Here is a 25,465-nt window from a genome sequence, read left to right as displayed (position 1 = left end):
CAAAATTGTGAGTGAGCCCACTTCATTGGATGAGAAGCAACCCCACACATGAATGTTTTTAGGATGCTTTACTGTTGGCATGACACGGACTGCTGGTAGCACTCACCTTTCCTTCTCCAGACAAGCTTTTTTCCAGATGCTACAATCTGAGTAAATAACTTTACCCTGGTACTCAGCAGTCCAATCCCTGTACCTTTTGCAGAATATCAGTCTGTCCCTGATGTTTTTCCTGGAGAGAAGTGGCTTCTTTGCTGGTCTTCTTGACACCAGGCCATCCTCCAAAAGTCTTCGCCTCACTGTGCGTGCAGATGCACTCACACCTGCCTGCTGCCATTCCTGAGCAAGCTCTGTACTGGTGGTGCCCCGATCCCGCAGCTGAATCAACTTTAGGAGACGGTCCTGACACTTGCTGGACATTCTTGTGTGCCCCGAAGCATTCTTCACAACTATTGAACCTCTCTTCTTGAAGTTCTTGATGATCTGCTAAATAGTAGATTTAGGTGCAATCTTATTAGCAGCAATATCCTTGCCTGTGAAGCCCTTAATGTGCAAAGCAATGATGACTGCACGTGTTTCCTAGCAGGTAACCATGGTTAACAGAGGAAGAACAATGATTTCAAGTACCACCCTCCTTTAAAGCTTCCAGTCTGTTATTCTAACGCATTCAGCATAACAGAGTGATCTCCAGCCTTGTCCTCGTCATTCTCACCTGTGTTAACGAGACAATTCCTGACCTGATGTCAGCTGGTCCTTTTGTGGCAGGGCTGAAATGCAGTGGAAATGTTGATTTTGGGATAAAGCTCATTGTCATGGCAAAGAGGGAATTTGAAATTAATTGCAATTGATCTGATCACTCTTTATGACATTCTGGAGTATATGCAAATCGCCATCATAAAAACTGAGGCAACAGACTTTGTGAAAAATAATATTTGTGTCATTCTCAAAACTTTTGGCCACAACTGTACATATCAGCCCTGCGCCTGAGATTAGACGCACTCTTCAAACAGCAATATACCTAAGCACAGCTAAACACTAAGGGCCAGATTTACTAAGCTGCGGGTTTGAAAAAGTGGGGATGTTGCCTATAGCAACCAATCAGATTCTAGCTGTCATTTTGTAGAGTGCACTAAATAAATGACAGCTAGAATATGATTGGTTGCTATAGGCAACATCTCCACTTTTTCAAAAGGTAAAAAATGTTTAATTTTTTTTTTTTTTTTTTTAGCCATTGCTAATGCAAAATCATGGGGAAACATTGCAGGAGGCCACTGATGAAGGCAACTGCTGGCAATCAGCATCAGGGGAGATTTGATCAATAAGCAGAAGCCCTAAACCTTGTGAAAATTCAGTTTTCGAAGAATTCAAGGAGTTTGTGCCTTTGATAAATAAATCCCTAAATATCATCAGAGCAAAAAACAAAATATAATCACAGGACAACACTAAATATTATCAGAGAAAAACACTGAATATCATCAGAGCAAAACATTAAATATAATCAGAGGAAAACACTGAATATCATCAGAGCAAAACATTAAATATATTCACAGGATAACACTAAATATAATCAGAGGACGACACTAAATATCATCAGAGAAAAACACTAAATATAATCAGAGGATAACAATAAATATAATTAAAGTATAACACTAAATATCATCAGAGCAAAACACTAAATATAATCAGAGGATAACACTAAATATAATCAGAGGACGACACTAAATATCATCAGAGCAAAACACTAAATATAATCAGAGGATAACAATAAATATAATTAGAGTATAACACTAAATATTGTCAGAGCAAAACACTAAATATAATCAGAGGATAACACTAAATGTTAATAGAGCAAAACACTAAGGAAAATCAGGGAATAAAACTAGATATATTCAGAGCAAAACAATAATCAGACCAAAACACTAAATAAACATAAAAAGAACAAATAGTTTTTCTACCAATATAAAACGCAATGTTCAGTTATTTTTCTTTTTACATAATATATATTATTTTGACAATAGTTTTCCTTCCAGGAACGTGTAGCTCTGACTGAGCAATTGTGCCAATGTAAGTATAACAGGCAAATAAGAACATACAATCCCTACCAATTACTCCACATGATTGATTTCCAGGACTGAGGAGGTCTCTGCGATGCCGGTGCCAATGTTGTGCTTCTCTTTGGTATATGATGTGTTTATGCTGACTCCCCGCCGTATGTTTATCATATAAAGGTTCAATGAAGTAAACTCCTTGGGGAAGATGAAAATATCCAGCCTGAAAAAAATAAAAATATTAGAAATGAAAATTGCACATAGAACATGTGAAAGAAAAGCAATTTGATCATTTAAATGCACAAAACCAAACACTTGACACTTGAATAATATAAGGACTAAGCTGTAATATAGCTACCATAGGGAATGCAGGCGAGGTTCTTAACCTGTCCATATCACAACACATCCACATGGCATGCACCCAAGACATGTCCATTGTGCGTCTTCTCTTCAAATGTATCATTTACTATTATGAAATTCCTCTCAACATTTGCAATAAAAGATTTTTTTGGCCCATTTGCCTATATCCCTACCTATCCATTTCACTTATATATCTTGGCCACTTCCATTCCTGTAAGAATCTGGATGGTCTCTCCACAGCGGTACGACTGGTAGAGTGTGTCATAATTGCTACTAGAACTTGTATTTTTGGGGGTTTATTTTAAATCTGGTAGTGTCTGGTGGACCTGGTTAGTGGTGTGTTGCATTCAGAGACACTTGATGTCTGTACTGTAGCTCACTGTGTCGGTAGGGCTGTGTCAGGGCATTAGGGCAAGTTAGTGACCTGCTCTGTGGCCGGCTATATAATAAAGCTATATAGCAGTTTTTTTGGCTACAGATGGTAGATTAAGGAAAATTGTAAGGGCAAAATAAGCGGGTAAATCTGGCCACATGCCAGTATTGCAGCCAATATTGGCTAATGCAGTGGGTCCAGTGCTCGAAGTCGGCCGGTATAGGCCAATATAACATACCGGCATGTCATCAGTGTGATAAGGATCCACAATTAAAGACTCATGGTGGCATTATACTGAATCCTAGGATCTACTATTCAGCACCAGCAGCTTTGTAACACACTAATAATACTACTAGGTTTCAACTCAACATCGTTTCCAATTCAAAGGAGCCACAATTTTGTCTCCCCCAGTTGTTACACTATTAATTTGCCCTGCAGAAAGTAGAAGGAGAATGTCATCCTGATCTTCATGGAGCCAGGACTCAAGTAGAGCTCAGGTCAAGCTAGTTGAGGAAGAAGACAAGGAAAAAGCGAGGTCTGCAACCCGTGATTAATTTGGACTTGTATGGTGGGGTGAAGTCTAAGGGGTGTGTAAGGATAAGAAATTAATTTCATTAGATAAATGAAACAAAAAATATTTTTTTAATGTATGGAGTGTAAGTTGCAAGAAATAAAAAATGTTGAAACGCTACTCACTACTAATTTTGGAACATTAGACAGCAAGCATGATGGAGAGTGAAGAGGCAGTAACAATCAGATGTCATTAAATGGACACAGGCATCAAAAGATATTTAGACAAGTAGATAGACAATTGTAAAGCGTTACGTAATTTGTCACTGTGTAAATAAATGTTGATGACTATAGACGAAGGTGGTCAGTACCCATAGTAAAAACTTATTCCCACTCCGTATATAAGTGATTGGTCACCCAACTAGCAAATAGTTGGCATTTGAGTGATTTGTATTTTTCTTGCTTCTCATTCATGTAAAAACTTTGTATAAGTATATGTAATTAGTGTAAATAAGTCAACACACACATACAAAATACAGAACTTACTGGTCACTATTTGCAGTGCCTCTCAGGAGGCATCCAACCTCCTCCCCAGGTCTGAGAGAGTGAAGGAACTGTCTAGCAGTTTTATAACAGCACCTCATCAGCGGCAACTCCTGATTACCAACAACTTGCTACTGGTTGGAAAACACAAAATGGGCCTTATAAAAGGGAGCCCACCCTTCTCTCTGTATTTATACCCCAGGAGTCCTTATACCGGCTCTCCTTATTTCTCTTTGGGAAGTTTTTCCCAAACACAGACTGTCTCCCTGGGGTTTAAAAGCATACAAGACCGAAAGCTTGGACATTAATACCTGCCCTTTGCTACTTTCCCAGTGCTTCTGTCACAATATATTAATAACAATGTTCAGGTTCAATATACACTGACAAAAGGTATATTAGTGGGAAGTGAATGATGACGTGCAATATCATCCCACCTCCCAATTTCTGGCATGTAAATGTCTCAATTGCCATTTTATTATATGAATAGGGGGGTAATGGATTTATGAGTTACATAATAGGTCCACAACTGGTCTGGACATCCTGTGGTCCTCCATATCTTCTGAAGCTGCAAGTCCCGGTATACCTGGCCAGTTGTCAGGTGGGCCTTGTAGTTTCACAACACCTGGAGAGCCGTGGGCTGTCCATGCCTGGTCCACTACATAGTGGTTTAGGGGTTAAACTCCACTAGCAGGGATCATTGGCTCCAACAATGAGAGCCATGATATCAGTCCAGTGATCAGTGATCCAGTTTCCTTAGCTCATGAGCCTTGGCACCTGGACAATGATTAAACTGGCCCAGAAGTGTTATGGTGAGTGCATCCTACACAACTGTGCTGTTTTTGTGAATCTGAAGCCGTATAATGTCATGCCATGTGGACTGACCTCTAGTGATTGGTAGCACTTCTTTTTGATGACTTGCCCCACCCCTTAGGTATGGCACTGTGGTTTAGCTACGATGAATACACTATTTCATAAGTCCCTACCATTGCTTTTCCCTAGTGGACCCTTCCAGCCCCAGTTCGACACTGAAGAAGACATACAATAAGAAAGAAGCTGTTTTTAAACTGCTGCCCCATGAAAATGTGAGGTGTAATTTTTTTTTTACATTAATCATGGTGGCAGGCTTTAAGAAGAACCTTGGTAATAAACATTTTTCCTTGGTTTGTTTCTTCAGGCTGCTATTAATGATGTACGGTTTTGAGGGTTTGCACAAGGTCATCTGACTACCATGGCAACCAGAGTCACATGGCAGATGATGTAACAAACGGAATGCCCCTCTGAGCTCAATATGCTCTATGCAATGTAAAATTCTCCCCTTACCTCCTCTGGCATTACATAATATGCTGAGAGTCTCTAAATGTGATTGACAGCCATACTTGTCTACCCTCCAGGGAGATATTGAAACAGGGATAATTATTTGTAGGTGGACAGCTATTTAGATGTTTGCTTGCAAGGTACTTAACCTTCTACTATGTCAATGTAAGATTGCTGCTAAAAGAAATATGTTTACAAATAAACAGTTGGATAATGTTAGATCTCATCAGTGCAAGATGTGAACCGTGGTTTCTCCAGTGTAGGACTTGGAGAAAAGCTGGATGAGATGCAAATAAATTGTGATGGGCTAAAAGATGCCCCCCCCTCCACAATTGCAAATAATACAGTAAACATTTAAATATATAGTATTTTAAGCTAACCAAGACCTGAAATCCTTTATATAGCTGATTATACAAGCATACAGAATTTATTCATAGTTGCCTACTCTCCCAGAATATCCAGGAGACTCCCGAATTTTTGGGAGTTCTCCCAAACTCCTGTGAGAGCAGGACAACATCCCGGGTCCAGCTCACCTCGTTTGTGAAGTGGGTGGGGGCAGGGCTAAACGTGTCATCCTGGCCCATCCCCACCCACCGATAGGCTGAAATGGGCAAAGATTGACAGGGGGCATGGCCTAATGGTGTGATTCACATGGCCACGCCCCCAAGATGGAGCCCCCTCCTAGACAGTTGGCTGCAAATGTTGGTAAGTATGACTTTATTTATTTCAACAATATTTGCATGCTACCTCAGTAGATCATACATGCCGACTTTTCAAATCTCTCCTCTGGGAGATCCTGGAGGAGAGATCATGTGACAGGAGGTAAGAGGGGGCGTGGTGACCTGCCCCTGCTAGTAAATGGCGAAATTCACAGCATTTCTTAGCAGGGGTATGGACTTAATGAGGAGAGATTACGTCATTAAGCACCGCTTCCTCTTCCGGGGGTCCAGGAGGGCTCCCCGAATTTCGTGAGCCACCCGGAAATTCCGGGAGAGTAGGCAGGTATGAAGTAGATCAATGAGAAAAAATCTTTTTGATTTCTTTGCAAATTTAAAGACAAACTGCCACCTTCTGTAAAATGCCCTTTTCACATAGTGCCTTAGAAAAAGTAGTCCCTCTGTGCCCATTTCACCCCTGAGACATAAATGAGTATTTTTAGTTAGAAGAATAAAAAATAATAATAAAGGTGGCGAACCAGATGTGGTAGAAAGCTACACTTTAAACTAGAGATGTTCACTGACCCCCTGTGTTCTGGTTTTGGTTTTAGATCTGCACTAACTTCGTGTTTTGGTTTTCTAAAATCCCTATTTTTTTATGCTTTTTTTCCCCCCTATATTATTATTAACCTCAATAACACTAATTTCAAGTCATTTGCAGTCAATTTTGACCACCTCACAGTTCACAATATTTCAAACAAAGACTGCAGATTTAGAAGACCAAGCCTGCCAGACCTATTATTTGTATTTCAGCAATGACAATTAGCAATGGAGCAATGGAGCTCTCCTGAATGTCACTGGAGACTTTGAAGAACACTGCTACCCCTCCTCTTTCTTTTCTACCTATGGCGCTGCCCAATTGCACTAGAGACTGCCAAGAACTGTGTTACCCCTTCTGTACCCCTCTGTGAAATGGCACTGGATCGCCGTGGAGGGCGGTACTTAAGAATCCAAAGCTCCGAGATCCGATGACGCAACAATGACATTTTGCCCCCTTTTTAATTTACAAGGACGCGCGAAAGTACTGGCTCGGCTCGGTATTCGGATCTGCTAAGTTCGGTTGTCGGGGAACCGAGCCTGAGCATCTCTGCTTTAAACTGATGTTTCTATTATATTATTTCCACTATCTGCATTACTGGCTGGACCTGTGAAATATTGCAGACAGAAACCAGAATATAGGCACACACCTACGGCATATATGCACATAAATATTCACATTTCTGCTAAATGGAATGCACAGTGGAAGGGCATTTTCTTTAAGGTACTAGTAAATTGTTACTTTATACACCATAAAAATAATTCATTTCTTACATAGCATGTATACATGCTATAAATACAAACCCCAGCATGCTTTGCCAGTAGAAAGGCATATGATAGTTGGCACTTGGAGAGACGCAGGTTGACCAATCCTGATGTAGATAATATATATCTGTCATCATATTTCATAAAATATTTTTTAGAAGAAGCATACATGGAGGTATAGCTGCTTATTTATCTAGTTCTCACTTCAGGAAACTCTATGCGCTGCTGCCGTCTTTAAACATGCCATTATTTATAATCAAGCTTTCAAGTTTCATGCTTTCCACAAACTCTAGGTTTTTTCTCAGGCATTTCCCTTAGGGCCTAATCAATATCGTTGGTCTTGAAGGAGTGTCAATTCTAGGTAGATTTTTCCACTTTTCCTTCTCTGCTCATGTGATGAATAAACATGACAACAAATAAGACAGACTATGCAGTTTAATGATTGATGTAAAATATGATGTAAAGAAGTAATACATTGTAATAATTTCAATATAGTCCCCAAAAAGGATTTTTGGGTATAATTTATTATCATTAATATTGTTGATGATTTGTAAGACATGCCAGTACTCTGCAGTGCCAGAGAGCAGGGAAAACAGAGGATATATAAAACCGAGACATAATACAGACAAAATAACATGACATCTAAACAGAGTGTGAGCTCATGAGAGCTTATAGCCTAGTGAGATAAGGGCATAGCTGAGACAAGAGGCGCAAGTGCAGCTCACAGTGGAAATCCGGACTGTTGTAATGGTACATGTTATATTTTGGAATAGGGTGCACAATTATTATTATTAGAAGTAGTATCGTGGCTTTGTAAGACACCACAGTGCTCCGCAGCGATGCACAATAAGGAAACCAGGACATACATAAAACAAAGACATACAAAGCAGACAAAATAAATCATAGTTGCATACTCGGCTGGAATGCCTGAGAGACTCACGAAATTCTAAGGCGAAGCTCCCGGTTCCTAACCACCGAAGCAGTACAGTGACAGGGGACGGGGCTTATAACGCAAAACACACGTCATCGTGGCCCCACCCCCTGTTCCAATTGGTCCGAAAAGGCGATTAATGTTTAGATGCTTGGAAACAGGGCACTCCCAGCCTCTTACATCTCAAGATATGTTTCAAATCATAGTAATGTCTATCAGTTTTTATTTGAATGCTGTTACTGGCCCAATCTAGTCTTCATAGATAAGGCCATGTTCATGACTCAAACTCATGACCCCAGTGTTGTGAGGCAGAAATGCTAACCACTAGGCCACTGTGAGATAGTCCACATCCCTAAGGCCAAAGAAATCATTTGTTACAGGCCATGTGAAGTGGTTTGTGTCTGTCATGTTTATATCCTTTTAGAGTAGTTATTATTTTTTGGTGGTGGCAATTAAAAGTTTGTCAATGTCTGATCATATGATTATTGGACTACATCTATATTAAGCAGGTGAATGTTTGAACAGTACATTTTTCTTTTTTTATTCAAACAGTCTGTAGGCGTCACTAATGATGGCAGGCCGAGGAGGAGGAGCAACAGGCGGAGTCCCAGGCCAAGGTGGAGGGTCAGGACGAGGTCCAGTCCGAGGCGGAGGGCCAGGGCAAGGGCCAGTCCAAGGCGGAAGGCCAGTCTGAGCCCATGTCCGAGGGTCTGCTGGTTGGGCAAGAGGCACTAACGGTGCACCAGGAGGAGGTGGTGCCTCAAATTGGCGAGGCCTTGAGATATAGTAAGTATTTGCATTAAAGGCTGTACATAATTTTAGTTCATTTAGATGTCTATTGTACTGGTAAAAAAAAACACAATGCCACACATGTTCAATTCAAGTTGACTTAAATGTCACAGGTTTCCATCATGATGGGACTTTAAAGTTTTTGGGAAAATACATGCTCCACGCCCCCCTCCCCAGGCCACCACAAAAATGTGTATATATCTAAAACTGCCCTTAAACATTGCTGACAGTACACATCTGTAGTAACTCCGTTTTCCAAATTAGGGTGCCATGGAGTTTTGTTTTTGTTTTTTTTGTTTTTGTGCAGCACAGGTGGAGGAATCTCAGACGTGCCTCCCCCCTCCCCCCCGCCATCGTTGCCAGAAACAAGTGGCCAAACTAAAAAATAACTGCAAAAAAAGAAAATCATAATTATGAGCTAGTCTCTATGACTAATTTATTTTCTTTTTTTGTTGTTTATGTAAATAGTTCTTGTTTTTCTCACTGTAAATAGTTAACATTTTTTTACATTTTTCAAACTAATATAAGGTTAGCAAACAGAATCAGGGGTGTGTGTGTCTGTATTAATATATTACAATTGCACTACATGTGGCTCTCAGGAAATTAAAGAATCTATATTAGAATTAAACAATAATAACATTTAAGGAAGATAGTTTTTTTACTACTCCATCATCGTTTCAACATTTATATAGCCCTACTAATTGTGCCTAGCAGCAAATGAATAAACAAAGTATTGTTTGGGATTTTTTAAGGAAATCCACACTAACATGGGAAGAACACTAAATCCATACTCATAAGGCAATGGACAGGAATCAAACTCATGACACCAGCACAGGGGGGCAGAGGTGCTAAAAGTAAGCCACCATGCTGACCCGGTGTTGGCTTTAGTATTTTGCAAGAAAAGAATTTGGTTAAATAATATACGAGTACAATAATATGCACAATAATATAATATACAAGTAGTAGCTGATAAAAAATGGTTTGCATTTGCTATTTTCATTTCAGCAAAAGGAAGATGTGCCCTTCAACAAGAGTCCACCCCTCCAAGAGGTAGCCCATCCGTGGTAATAGCATATCCATAATGTGCCCTGGGATCCAGATTCATTAAAGAAGGTGTATGGCAAATGCCATCCCAAATTAACTACTTCTTCAAATCATGTGCCATTGGAGTGGTAGTCAAAGGTCAACTTAAAGCATCAGAGTAAAGCCAGGCAAACATTGAAGAGAACATCCAAGCTCCTCACAGATCAGTCCATGTGTGGGAATTGAACTCATGACCTCAGTACTGTAAGGTTGAAGTGCAAGTGACGCAAACCACCATTCTACTCAACTAGGGTTGGCGTTCCGTTTGGGTAAAGCTGAGTACATAACATAGCCTGCAAGCCGTAGATACAGATAAAACAAGGTTGCCTGTCAATGTGGCATTTTACTTCATGGAGACTGATCCCTCCAAATCACCCCCCCCCCCCCATTTATTAGTACAAATGTCCTAAGAATGGGGTTCTTAGGACATTCGTACTAATAAATGTCAGCATGCACATAATAATGTGCATGCTGATCATGGGGATCATGGGGGCTATGATCCTTAATGAAAGTGTAAACATTAACATTGTCAGCCAGGGAAAAAGCAACTTGCCGTAAGAAAGTTGCATTTGAGCGGTAGATAGATGTAAAATATGAGGGCGGATTTCTTGTTGTGGTCGAGCGTGTAGTAGACCCCTTTTGAAGGAAAATGTACAAAAAAATAACTGCCTTCGCCCAAGTTTTAGTGGTGTTTCTTAGATTCATGATTAAAGTCCACAATCTGCACACATATGTTACGGCCATGCTTGGTATTTGAACTCGTGACGGCAGTTTTGTGAGGCTAAAGTGCTAACCACTAAGCTACTTGTGAGATTCCTAACTTGCATGTATTTTGGATTAATAATGAAGATTACTATTAACTAGCACTTTCCACGGTAAAACGCATGCTGTATTGTGGCTCTTCTCCCTGTTTTTTCAAAAGAAGTTTGCGTTAGTGGTTAGCTACTCCACCTTCCAAAAATTGAGTCACGAGTTCTAATCCAGACACACACCCTTTATCTGTGTGGAGGTTGTATGCACTCTACTATGTAAGAGTACGCTATGCATTTTTAAAATAACAGTCGAGTTAGAATTCTAAAACAACATGCATTTTTACCGATTAATTCTGCTTACTTCTTTAAGCAAGCGATTTACATGCATTTTCCATGATATACGCCCAGTTTAACTCACAAACAAACCCATCATACGATCTGTCCTGTAGCTAAGTGTGAATTTCGCTCCTTAAATACAATACAAAATCATTGTTCAAAGTTCACCAAACATGTCAAACTTGATAAGGAATAAGTAGGCTACAACTTTCCTGTATAAATACCCACAGAATTGTTTTCTGATATATGTAAACAAACTTGTCGGAACTCCCACATTGGCCGTGACATATACATTGCTTATCTTAATGTAGCGGAAGTGAACGTAGAGGAACTTGCTTAGAATCCACTGCTTATTGCTCTCCGTTGCCTAAAGGATCGCAGGTGGGTGTGTTTTTCGACTTTGCATTGCTCATTTAGATTGCGTATCTGCCGGTTTTACTTAAAGCACTCTACGCAACTTACGATGCAAAAAAACCAAGATGCGTAGCTTGATAAATCATGCCCATAGTGTATAGATGTGGCTGTATCAAGATGAACTTAGAGTGGATAGATGGTGAGGATTGCAGTATCTATACTGTGTAAAAATAAATACAGTTTAACAAATGGCATGGCGTCCTCCTAATACAAGTAACCAGCAGCAGCACTAAAGCGGGGCTCCGCATGAATATGATCTACCTCCCCTTCACTGGCCACCGGGACCTTTGTGTACTCGGCCAGCGCTTACTCTCCCTTCAGCCCTGAAAACAGAGTTCAGTTGTGATCCAAAATTGGGAGAGTGAAGTTAAAACCTCTGGCCACACAGTGTAAGTGGTATTTACTGTTACTTGAAGTCTGGATACATCACACCCACTAAATATTGCACTATGTAGTACAAGTATATCGTGTGTAACTGCTCTAAAGCACAGGTAACATTAAGGGTTAGATTTATCAAATCTTCTAAGAAGGAAAAGGGGAGTTGTTGCCCCATAACCAATGAGGCATTCTAGAAAATAATAGCTAAAATCTGATTGGTTGTTATGGGCAACACCTCCCTTTTGCTTTTTAGAATGTTGGATAAATCGCAGGAACAGTGACTTTCTTCTTAGGCCAAATGCTGTCCATTCATATGCTGTCTGGATGGGAAATTCACCCCTGTGGTGAACGTTTTACAATGTATCATTCCCTGCCTAGGCATGTCCCTTGATTTGCTCTAACTCACTATTGTTTGCATTCAGCAAAGTTTCACTTGTTACATAGAAAGAGTAATATAGATATTACAGATACTGAACTTGGCATACTGTCGACCTCTTAACCCTCAGTACATGTAATAACTGTTATGTTGGGTATACATCATTTCTGCTAAATTGACAGGATTTTCTGCTGTGACATTTCATACTGAAGTGCATACATAATGCAATTTTAGATGCAGATGTAGCTGAACTTTGTCCTGTCAGGAAGTAATATTGTGATTAAAAAAATAACATTATTCAAATTTCTATATACTGTAGTAAACATACTTACCATTTGTCACAAACATGGATTTTATTTAACTGTAAAACATAACCCAAATTTGAGGCTAATCAATACTACATTACATTAATTGCAAAGACACCCAGGTATATTTACTAAACTGCGGGTTTGAAAAAGTGGAGATGTTGCCTATAACTACTAATCAGATTCTAGTTATCCTTTATTTAGCACATTCTACAAAATGACAGCTAGAATCTGATTGGTTGCTATAGGCAACATCCCCACTTTTTCAAACTACTTTTTCAAACGTAAAAAAGTAAATATACCCCTAAGGGTCTGATTCATTAAGGAACGTAAATTCTGATACGTGCCGTATATTGTGTAAAATCGCGCTGCACATTCCCAGAAACTAACCATACACCACAGACCAAATTATCTTAGAGTGCAAAGGACTCTTACTGCAGCAGCATCCGACTCATGCTTTGGGCATCTCTCAGGTACGTCTTTTGCTATCGTATTACTTGCACCAGCTACAGGTCTGGTGTATGTTCTGATTACTGGTGATGACGCTTTTTTAAAAAAAAACAAAAATGTTTTGCCATTGTTGACTATATTATTAACAGGTGGCATTATTTGAATAGCTTTTTTATGTGTGCGTTCTTATGTAACTTTATATTACACAAGTGTATTGTACGTATCCCGCACTTTAGGGTCTGGTAGAGCAGAGCGGACCTAGACCCGTATTCAGTAACAGATATATCTTTCCATCTGCACGTCGTTGAATATGGACGTCTCATGCCTGATTTATATGCGTTTTTAAAAAGTGCACAATGGGCCTAATTCATTAACAAAAGCAAGGCAAAAAAAGAAATACATTTTCTCCTGGACAAACCATGTTGCAATGCAAGGGGTGCAAATTAATTTATTACTTTGCACATAAGGAAAACACAGGCTGTCTTTTAATGTAGCACACACATACTTGATAGCTTAATTTTTGCACTGAACTTTAAAGTTGATCTAAGACAACATGGTTCGCCAAGGTGCAAAGTTACTCCTTTTTTTGCTTTACTTTCCTTAACGTATCAGACCCAACATGTTTGTTAATGAATTAATGAATCAGGTGCCTGAATGAGTCGTGTACTGTCACTCATCCGGAGTGCAGTGCCTACATACGGTATGGCGTCTGCTGACATGAAGGAGCGTCCAGCAGCTTCTTACATGAGAAGTTGTCAGCTGCCACTCGTCCAGGGTGGGGTTGCAAATGCCAACGGTGGGAGGAGGACTTCAGTGTGGTGATGGGTGCCAACCCAAGTGCTTGCACAAGCTCTGTTTATAAATGTTCTTAATAATTATTTTTGCTCGGTGTTCACTAGAGAAAGAGCGGAGAAGGGACCAGGATTAAATTACAAGTACACTCATAAGATGAGGTAGATACACGTACCTTTACACAAGAGGACTTTCAGAATTGAAAGTGGATAAATAAATGTGGCCAGATGAGATACATCTAAGGATATTAAAAGAGCTAAAAGGGGATCTGGTAACACCATTAACAGAACTATTCAACCAGTCACTAATTCCAGAGAAATGGAAAAAAGCGAATGTAGTCTCACTGCACAAAAGTAGAAGCAAGGAAGAGGCAACAACTACAGACCAGGTAGCCTCGCATCAGTAGTGGGGAAATAGATGGAAACACTCTTATAAGAAAGAGTTGTAGAATATCTCAAATCCAGTAAGTTACAGGATTCCAAACAGCATTGATTTACTGGGGGGAGATCATGTCAAACAAATCTTATTGACTTTTTTGACTGGGTGACTAGAGCAATAAATCAAGGGGGGGGGGGGGCATAAATGTAGCTTATCTAGATTTTAGTAAAACTTCTATTACTGTCCCACATTGCAGACTGTTAAATAAACCTGAAAGCTTGGTATTGAATTCTAAGATGGTTGGATGGATAAGATCTTGGTTGCAGGATAGAAAACTGAGAGTTATAGTAAATGGGGAATATTCACAGGAGGGAAAGGTTACCAGTGGAGTACCCCAGGGATCTGTACTTGGACCAGTGCTTTTTAATATCTTTATTGGTGACATTGCAAATGGTATTGAAGGGAAAGGAAGCCTTTTTGTGGATGACACAAAGATATGCAACAGGGTAGACACGACATGAGGAGTAAAACAAATGTTTGTTGATGTAGGTAGACTAGAGGAATGGTCAAGAGAGTGGCAACTACAGTTTAATGTCACAAAATGCAAAATCATGTTCTTTGGTCTCAAAAACCCAAAAGCTAAATACAGTATTAATGGCACTATAATGGAAACTAATGAGGAGGAAAGTTATCTAGGAGTCACTAATTCAGGGGACTTAACGGCAGGTAAGCAATTGTTACGGTCACTAGAGTTCTTGACCCAGTGCTCTGCTAATTGTTATCACTACTCTCGAGGCGTGGAATCTAACGCAGTGACTGGTCTTCTCCGGGGACCCCCGCCAGAGGGTTTGGGTTTTGCGGCATCACTGCGCAGGTTGCGGTCACCAAGAGAGTGCAGCAGAGCAACGGTGTACAGCTAAATATATAGTAGACAATAGTAGCAATATGAAGATACTCAGGAGAGCATGGATATATATATAATGGTGGTAACAACACTCGTCCGGCCAGGGGAAATAATGAGACATAAGCTATAGGATAAGCAAACAAAGTAATGTTATCCCAATAAGACTAAAGCGAGTGAATCCAATGAGAGAGATATAACACTATAATGGCAATCGGCCAGAGGTTGATAAATGCTGATAGAATGAAAGATGGCCAACAGGTAAGAGGTAACAGTCACTACAGCCTACAGCCGGAGACAAGTTTACCACAGATGTGGCTGAGAAGTATCCGGCAAATAGGTGAGGAGTAACAGTCACTACAGTATACAGCGGGATGCAGATTCACCACGGATGTGGCTAAGAATTATCCGGCCAACAGGTGAGAAGCAGTCAGGGACCAGTGCAATGAAGCTGGAATGCAAAGTAACGGCAGACACAGGAACGGAGAACACAGCTGACACGAAGAGGTGAGAATCAAGATCAGACAATTAAGCAGGGGTCAGGGGTGCCTTAAATAGGGAAAAGGCTAATGGATAGCCAATACCAATAAAGGAAAGGTTATAAAGAGCCCTTCTAATCTGCACATGCGCAGAAGCACAGTCAAGATGGTGGACGGCCGCGGCGCAGCACAGGCGCCGGCAGAGGGACAACTGGCCCAACTCTAGGTCTAGAAGTCTGGTGAGTGACAGTAATGTAACAAAGCAATGAGGAAGGCAAGTCAGATGCTTGGATGTATAGGGAGAGGAATCAGTAGCAGAAAGAAAGAAGTAATAATGCCGCTGTATAGGGCATTGGTACGGCCTCATCTAGAATACTGTGTTCAATTCTGGAGGCCGTATCTCCAGAAGGATATAAATACATTAGAGACTGTACAAAAAACGACAACTACAATGGTGCATGGTCTATAGTACAAAACTTACCCAGACAGACTTAAAGATCTTAATATGTATAGTTTGGAACAGAGAAGAGAACGGGGGACACGATAGAAACTTTCAAATATATCAAGGGTTTGAACAAGGTACATGAGGGAAACATTCTTCATAGGAAGAGAAGTATTAAAGGACATGTACTGACACTGGGGGGAAGTAGGTTCAGAGGAAATTTGAGGAAAAATTACTGCACAGAAAGGGTAGTGGATAAGTAGAACAGCCTCCCATCAGAGGTGGTAGAGGCTAATACAGTAGAGCCGTTTAAACATGCTTGGGATAGACATAAGGATATCTTTAAAAGAATAATGGACCAAATAGGGTTTGAGATTACCATAGGTTAAAAAAATGTGCAGACTAGATGGGCCAAGCGGTTATTTATTATCTACCATCGAATCCTGTGTTTCGATGTTTAAGGGTGCAATATCCCATGTATATTTTACTTAATATTGAACAAGTACAAAAAAAACCTTCGTAGAAACAGATATATTTACTCTTTAAGGACATGCTTCCTAATTGCATCTAACATATTTGTTGCTGTGAGATGTAGAGCTTTGTGACTTTGAATCGACATCTTTATGTAAGCGTATCCTGGAGTCTCTGGCTCTGTGCCTGGTTGCTTGTATAGGTTTTGAACAAAGCCAATCTCGCTTATGCTTACATGAACGTTAGATCTCCCTAAACTATTGTGTATTTAGGATAAGACAATGAGCATTCTGCCATTTATCAGCAGACAATGTGCAGTGCAGATAGTCTTGTACAAATCATCACCTGTATATATTTATGGTGATGAAAGAGAAGCGGAAAGAAGATATATATAACAGGACTCCTGACATCAGTGAAGGTGGATGGATCATTAACTCTGAATTACAGTTATCTGTGTCTTGCTGCATTGTGTAATAATACAATGGAATGTGACACCTTAAACACATAGCAGATCCATCAGTTTCTTTGTTTATTTTAGGACCTGTTACAGCTCGTTACTGACAGATTCGCTTCATGGTGTTGACTTAGACAGGGGAACTTATATAAGTGTATTTTTGCATAACATTTATAAACTAATGTTGAGATCTTAAATTGTATCAAAACCGGGAGATGTCCCTGAAAACTGGTGCATAGAAAAACGCTGGTGTTGCCCATAATTTTCTTTAAACTGCACTAAAAAAAAGGGACCGATTCTAATCACCTTTTTTTCCTTTGGACAAGTTATCAGACATATCCTTGGCAGAGTTAACTAAGTTTCTTAGGAAGCAATTGTGCTGTAGAAATGATTTTCGGATTTTAAGCTGAAAACGTATCTGATCAGATTTTAAAATTCCTATGACATCTTTCAAGTAAGTAGGACAAGGTTTATGTCGCCACAACAGAGAAAACAACACGGCACTTTGCTATTAATATCAATACATGCAGATAAGCAGAAAAAATGGTTTGTAGGATATTTAAAGCTAACATGTGTCCTGCACACAGTCGTTTGGTAGGTTAAACTAATATTTATTCAATTTGCAAGGAACTAGTGTCATCACACCAATGACACAGCGGGACCAAAATGACGTGATTCCCCTCAAATCATATCATGGAGGTTCTCATCCGGGAGAATGGCCCGCTATTCTGGGAATACGGGAGACCTACACAACAGAATTATTAGGGAGTGAGGGGTTTTGGTACAACAGAGCACATGCCATCGCACAGCTCCCAAATGCCACAGCGCTGCAGCCGCGATAGACTATATTTAGAGGCTCATAAGAGTTTTAATGGAAGGAGGAGAATGAAAAAGTGCGTGCTCAGCATGTGCAACAGGGGGTGGAGTAAGAGGCTTCTTTTCATGTACCTGACTCCTCCCACCTCTTGTCTCGTTGCGTTAAGAGGCAGGAGTGAAGATCACACAGTCGATAAGGGGGTTAAGCGGTTAAGAAGGAACGATTGTGCAAAAAGGCCTGCATGGATGAGCCCCGCTGTGGGAAAGCAGGAAGCTGAAATAGTAAATTTTTTCTTAAGTAAACGAAAATCCTGATAAAGTGAAGGCACCACTGATATTTCCAAAAACTCCATTTAAGGGCCACTTAAAAAATATTGCAATAAGTGAAAGAAAAACAGAAAACAGTCTTGGGTGAAGACCATTTACCTCTCAATTAACCGGAATAAGAAGACTGCAGCCATAACAACTAATAACGTATGTGGACACAGTTCCAGGATAGAAAGACAAATTAAGGCTGTATAAATAAACTAGATTGTGAGAGAAAGAGACTCATTAATTAGCCCAAGAAAAGTTTTAAATAAAAACCGCTGATTTATGAAAAGAAAGCAGCAGTAGTCTATTAGTACTTACAAGGAATAATCGCTGATTAAACCAATTTAAATTACAACCACCATCTGCAATGGAATAGGTGTTTCAGATATCTATTGATGTTTTTAAGTCATCCTCAGATAGTATGAATAATCAAAAAGTGTCATTAATTCTGTTTATACTCTACTACTTTAATAAAGGAAATTAGCGTTTAAGGAGTGATTAAAAAATATTTATATTTCATCTGCTCAGGAAAAATAAAATTAATATTACCTCTTAATTTCTTTAATTTTTCTGGGACATTTGGGGTGTACTCATAGCTCTCTTTTTTTCGGTGGGGTGGGTGGATTAGGAAGGTTTAGTGTTAAAAAAGTATTTCTGTTAATCAGTAAAATTAGGAAACTATCAATTTTAAACATAAGAGAGAAAGGTTAAAGATATATTGTGATGACGAACATATTCATGATCGTAATGACTCTATTCAATTGAATACATTAAATGAATTACCAAGAGAAAATAATGATGACTTTCTATACACTTATGACCTTCCTAATGGTCTTGATAAAACCACAAAAACAGTTCCATCTGCACTCAAGGTGATTAGACCTTCCGACAATGGCCAATCAATAACCCTTTCCAAACTGAAATCTATTTTTAATCCAATAAGCTCCAAGGGACCAATTGTGGAAACATTTTAACAATCTGCCTTGATTAAAACTATCTGAGTATTAGATAAGAAATCTTTATTGCAATCTGACAGTTGTAGAAAGCAGAGTAGTTAATCAACTAATTGAGGACCGAGAGGTCTATGTTAAAGAAGCAGATAAAATTTAAGAAGATACTGTCTATAATAAGATTGTTAGGAACCCCACTGAGAATCTGCAAACAGAGAACATTACTGAGGATCTGCAAACAGAGAACATTACTGAGGATCTGCAAACTGAGAACATTACTGAGGATCTGCAAACTGAGAACATTAATGAGGATCTGTAAACTGAGAACATTACTGAGTATCTGTAAACTGAGAACATTACTGAGGATCTGTAAACTGAGAACGATACTGAGGATCTACAAACTGACAACATTACTGTATAATATATGTTTCTAAATCCCTTTCATCATCGTGTTGCATTCTGCTGCCATTTACTCAAAATACATCAATGCTTAATTAAACCCCATGGAAGACACAGCATTTCAGGAATTGACTATTTCACTTGTAATCTCTCCTTATTTGTGGATTTTTATGTTCAACCCATTGTCAAGACCTTAGAATCATCTTTAAGGGCTACCACATATCATCCATAGGTTGTAGTAGTATAAAAACCCAGATACTGATTCAATCTACATATACAACAATTACTTGACTTTGGTGCAAACTTGGCACTGTACCTCCCAGGGGTGTAACATCAGGGGCTGCAGGTGGTGATGCAATGAGACCCAGAGATAATGAAAGGCGCACCCCCCTCCCCCTCACCGACCCCCAACAAGGACTCTGCTCTGATTTTTTGAGACCTCTTCTGATCGACACATGCGTTAGACTTCATGTTAACACTTCCATTCCACGCATTTGTAGAGTAAATCTCTTGGATTAGTAATCACAACTGAAGTACTGGAAAAAAAACTATATATTTTTTTTATATCCAACCATAACCGGTATAATAAGATTTCATTTTAGAATCTGTACTTATTGTAAACATTGTTATATATAATAACTTTGAGAGTAACAATAGTTTTGCTTGGCAAAGAATATACTATTTGTCCACTTGAGCAGATTAGGAGGAACTATTTTTCTGTCTCGGATTTTGATATTCAAGCAGAATTTCTGCTAGGTACCATCTACATTCCAATGCTCTCATGAGAGCACCTCTGTTCCTCACCAAATTTAATAATGAATCTGAACAAATATCAAATATTCTTAATCAAAAAATAGAAAATATTGATGTGCAGTAAAATTATATTGCTGTCCATTGGCAAGATGTTGAAACAAAGGGTTGCTTTAGATGTGGATTTAAATTATTACAAACAAACATATTAGCAATTAGAGATGGGCGGGCTCGGTTCCCAGAGATCCGAACCTACCCGAACTTTGCCTATCCGAGTACCGAGCCGCCTAGCAGAATTCTAGTAAGAATAGTGAATTCCATCACATTCCCTGTTTTGCTCACACCATCAACTTGGTGGTGCAGAGCTTCCTAAGAAATAACCGTGAGGAGATACTTTCAGTGGCCCGTAAAATTTCAGGCCATTTCAGGCATTCTGCCACAGCATATAGGAGATTGCAGCAAACAGTTTAACTTGCCCTGCCACCAACTTAAGCAAGAGGTGGTAACTAGGTGGAATTCAACCCTGTACATGCTTCAGAGGATGGAGGAACAGCGCAAAGCCATCCAAGCGTATTGCACAAACCATGACATTGGGAATGGAGGGGAAATGTATTTCACTCTTGAACAGTGGGCAATCCGTTCAGTGCTGTGCAAGGTGCTGAAACCATTTGAGGCTGTGATGTGTGAAGTGAGTGCAAACTCTGCTAGTTTGAGCCAAGTCATTTCTTTAATTAGACTATTGGAGTTTGAGAAACTGAAGGAGGAGATGAAATCAAGCAATTCCGCAAAGTATGTTGGCCTCGTAGATCAAGTACTTAATTTGCTTCACAATGATCCTCGAGTTATTAAAATCTTGAACTCGGATAACTACGTTTTGGCCAGTGTGCTTGATCCAAGGTTTAAGACCTACATTGAGTTTTTGCTTCAAAATGACCTTGATGTGAAATTTTGCAAGGAGCTATTGCTCAGCAAGTTGTCCGCTGAACTGGGCCTTGGCTTGACGACGTGTCCTCCTTCAGTTTCTCAAGCAGCTGCTGCTCGTAAAAAATTAAATTTTCCAAAAAGAAGCAGGGAAGGCGCAGGGGGCAGACCAGAACAGTTTAGCATCTGGGCTAGTTTGAAGGATTTTTCAAAAAATGTTTTGACCTTGCCCATAACTCCATCCAATACGAGTATTAACATGCAAAGGATGGTGGAGGATTATTTTTAAGAGGTAATTGATATGGAAATGTCAGACAGTCCCTTTCCTTATTGTGAAGAAAAGCAGGCCATTTGGAAACCCATGTACAAACTTGCTTTGCAATACCTAAGCTGCCCACCCTCCAGTGTGTACTCTGAACGAGTATTCAGTACAGCCGGGAACTTAGTCAGTAATCGCCGTAGAAGGTTACTTCCAAAAAATGTGGAGAAAATGATGTTTATAAAAAAGAGCTACATCTTCCACGAGGACGGCCTTCACCATCAAAGACATCCAAGCACTGACTGTTCTCTAATGGCGTATTCAAGTGGCGATGAATTGATAGTCTGTGATGATGACATACACACTGATGAGGGGGAGGATGAAGCTGAATATGATGACGATAACATATTTTTAAAACTTTCTATTTAAGTGTAGGGTGCAATCTACCCCCAAAGAGAAAAGGGACTTGGGGCATTTCTATATCACGTACTGTCTTGAAAGGCTGCTGTTTTGGCAATTTCTCATTAAGGGTAGGGTGTCATACACAGACTGACCCCAAACTGGCTTTGTCCATTTCAATTAATATTGTACAGTCTATAATGGCTGAATTTTTTAGTATTTTATACAAGTGGAGGGGTGCCTATAGAGACAGAAACCAAACTGCCTTTGTCCATTTCAATTTATATTGCACAGTCTATAACGGCTGAATGTTTTAGTATTTTCTACAAGTGGAGGGGGGCCTAGAGAGACAGAAACCAAACTGCTTTTGTCCATTTCAATTTATATTGTACAGTCTATAACGGCTGAATTTTTTAGTATTTTCTACAAGTGGAGGGGGGCCTAGAGAGACAGAAACCAAACTGCCTTTGTCCATTTCAATTTATATTGCACAGTCTATAACGGCTGAATGTTTTAGTATTTTCTACAAGTGGAGGGGGGCCTAGAGAGACAGAAACCAAACTGCCTTTGTCCATTTCTTTAGATATTTAACTATAAGTGTAGGGTGTAATATACACCCAAAGACGATGGCTGCATTGCCAATATGCATAGACGGAGAGCAAGACAATCTGGTTTGTGTGTAGAATTAATGACGGCCTACCAGGAATTAAACTGTTTTTTTCATAATTATTTAGCTTTACAATTACATTACTTATCCAAGAAACAGGTGGAGCACTAAATTCGGTAATTTTATCCCCAAAAACATTGATTTTAAAACAAAATTAGAAAACAAAACCAAGACCAAAACCAAAACACGCAAGGGCGGTTTGGCAGAACCAAATCCAAAACCAAAACACGACGGTAATCCAGATCCAAAACCAAAACAAAAACATGGGGGTCAGTGAGCATTTCTATTAGCAATACTTAAATCCAAAACACTTGATCAAAAGCCATGCAAATTGCAATATACAATTTATTACCTATGGGGGAGATTCAAATCAGCGCAAGGTGCAGCCGAACAGCGGCAAGAGGTGCACATTTTCCGCACCTTTCTTTATCTTATTGGTATTAAGCATCTCTCTCACTCTTTCTTCAATATCTATCAGCTTGATTGATCGAACATTTGTGATTTTACACTTTTCTCTTTAGAATTCATCTACATTACCGATATTATTTTTATTATTTATATTATGTATTATACATAATATTTTTTTTCTATTTTGCCATTGTCATCTTGTAATTATACTTAATACTTTGTGTTTTATGTATATGTATTGTACTGATATAATATATTGATTTTTCTTATGCATATTCCTTGTATAAGATTGTATATGCTATTTAGTATTGCAGTCATGCTAATTTACATTTAAAAAGCCTGATTGGACTGACTGACTAGCTATTGTATATATAATATATTCTATATTGTTAGCTCCTGTACATCACTGCCATGCCTGATTAAAGAGCAGTGGTGCTCTGAAACGCGTTGCATTGGTTTGAACTGGATTGTCCATCAGGAGTTGCTATCTTTTCTGAGGTTCCCATAAGTATGGTTTTTCATTATTCAGCTTCAGTCCTCTAGTGGTCCACATTTGGTGCCTTATTATATGCTGCCATCTTCTTTTTTGACTATAATACATCAGTGAGCCGTTTATGCTGGTATTATTTTATATTATTGTATAACACATTTGTACTACTTTTTTACTTAAACACTGCAATAATGGCAATAGGCTATGCTTCTGCTCCTTCATTCCTTAGATATCTACAAGCGTCAATACTTTTCGTCTTGGACTTCCGCTCTGGATGTGGGTGATGTTTTTAATTTCACAGATACTAATTCAATTTAAGCTATCATTGTTAATAATAATTTAAGTGACCTTTTAATGAATAATACATTTAGGGCTAGATTTACTAAGCTGCGGGTTTGAAAAAGTGGGGATGTTGCCTATAGCAACCAATCAGATTCTAGCTTTCATTTATTTAGTACTTTCTATAAAATGACAGCTAGAATCTGATTAGTTGTTATAGGCAACATCCCCACTTTTTCAAAGCCACAGCTTAGTAAATCTAGCCTTTAATGTTTTATTAGTTAATCTTATTATCATACTGTTAATTGTATTCATCACCTTATGAAATGCAATTTTTTTATACATCAAAGTCACCTAGTAAAAAGTGGCAGTGCTGCCCCTCTCTTGTCCCACCCACCCTGGTTTTCCGGAGGCTATAACGGCTCTGTATTATACTTTTTATTATATATTTTTATATCCATATTCTATATATTTATTAGAAGGATGTAACTTTTCATTCACATTTTTCACTTTCTGCTTTTATTCTGGCCCTGCAACCGATGTAAAACGTTTCCATAGTCGATATTGTAAAGGGAGGGCAGAGTCTAGGCCTCATGCCAAAACTGAGGATGTGCTAAGGAAATAATGTTGCCTTGATTTTAACTTTAGTTTGTGTATGGATGCTAGATCCTGTCCTCTTAACTGGGATCGCAAGTTGCTCCCCAATCTTCATGTTGGCTCAAAAGTTATAATGACTCTGATTCCCAACATGCTGGCCCCCCCAGGTAACATCTAACGCATACTTGCCTACTCTCCAGGGAGGCTCCCGCATTCACCGAAATTCACGGCATTGAATGAAGGGGGCGGGGCTTAACCGTCACAATGTGCCCCGCCCCCGCTATTCAACCCCTTATCACATGACTTCTCCCCCGGATCTCCCAGAGGAGAAATCTTAAAAGTTGGCAAGTATGATCTAACGGTGTCCTCACTGCAGATATTTTAAGATTTGCTATTTCACTTTCCCCTTGTGCGAGTTTTAAGAGATAAGAATAACAAGTTGTGTTATTGGGGGTCTGATTCATTAAAGAAAGTAAAGCAAAAAAAAAAAAAGTACATTTTTTCCTGGACAAACTATATTATAATGCAACGGGTGCAAATTAGTTTATTATTTTGCACAAAAGGAAAATTCTGGCTGTTTTTTCATGTAGCCTTCTCACCTCTTTGTCTGTTTAACCTAGTTTGTTTATTAGTTTACTATGTTTGTCCCCAATTGTATAGCGCTACGGAATATGTTGGCGCTATATAAATAAATGTTGATGATAATGATGTAGCACACAATTACTTGAACACTTTATTTTTACATTGAAATTTAAAGTTGATCTAGGACATCTCCTACCCCAACTATAAATTTGTCCCCTCATTTTAAATTTACCTCCCCCTCCAATGCAGCATGGCTTTGCCAAGGTGCAAGGTTACTCCTTTTATTTGCTTTACTTTCCTCAATGAATCAGGCCCTGGCTGTGTTGTACAACTCTTCTATAGGTTTAAAGAAATTAATGTTCATGTTTACCCGGCTACAAAAGAAACAGAAAGTCTGTTCTGAACATTCTTCTTTTCATAGTCAACCCCAGCCAGGCCCATGAATCCATCTGGGTTATGCTTGCCTAATTTGGGACCAGGAAATAACATTTACATGGCATTTGGGATACCACTACTAGAAATGCCAAGTCACAGTATATGAATACATACAGTACTCACTGGTGGTTATAGATCACCTTTGCACTATAATCACCCGGAAATGAACATTGTGGTAGTAATTCTCAAAATAGCTATTTATTGATTCTATGAGACCCGCTCTATTACTACTCATTGTACTATTGATATCCTATAACTCTAGGAGAGAGCACTCAAGAGACCAAGAGCTTAAGTGGATAACACTGAT

The 25,465-nt window shown here is 39.2% G+C and overlaps 1 protein-coding gene across 1 annotated transcript in view; it reads right to left on the bottom strand.

The window, feature by feature from the left end:
- Positions 1–25,465, bottom strand: part of ADAMTS12 (ADAM metallopeptidase with thrombospondin type 1 motif 12) — a 461,827-nt gene that overhangs the window by 313,259 nt on the left and 123,103 nt on the right. The window contains exon 3 of the mRNA XM_075214451.1: positions 2,100–2,268. Within this exon, the coding sequence (XP_075070552.1) occupies positions 2,100–2,268 (169 nt within the window). The remainder of the gene's footprint in view (positions 1–2,099; positions 2,269–25,465) is intronic.

The sequence above is a fragment of the Mixophyes fleayi genome, chromosome 1, assembly GCF_038048845.1.
Source record: "Mixophyes fleayi isolate aMixFle1 chromosome 1, aMixFle1.hap1, whole genome shotgun sequence".
Taxonomy (NCBI): Eukaryota; Metazoa; Chordata; class Amphibia; order Anura; family Limnodynastidae; genus Mixophyes; species Mixophyes fleayi.
This window is presented reverse-complemented; position numbering and strand designations above follow the sequence as displayed.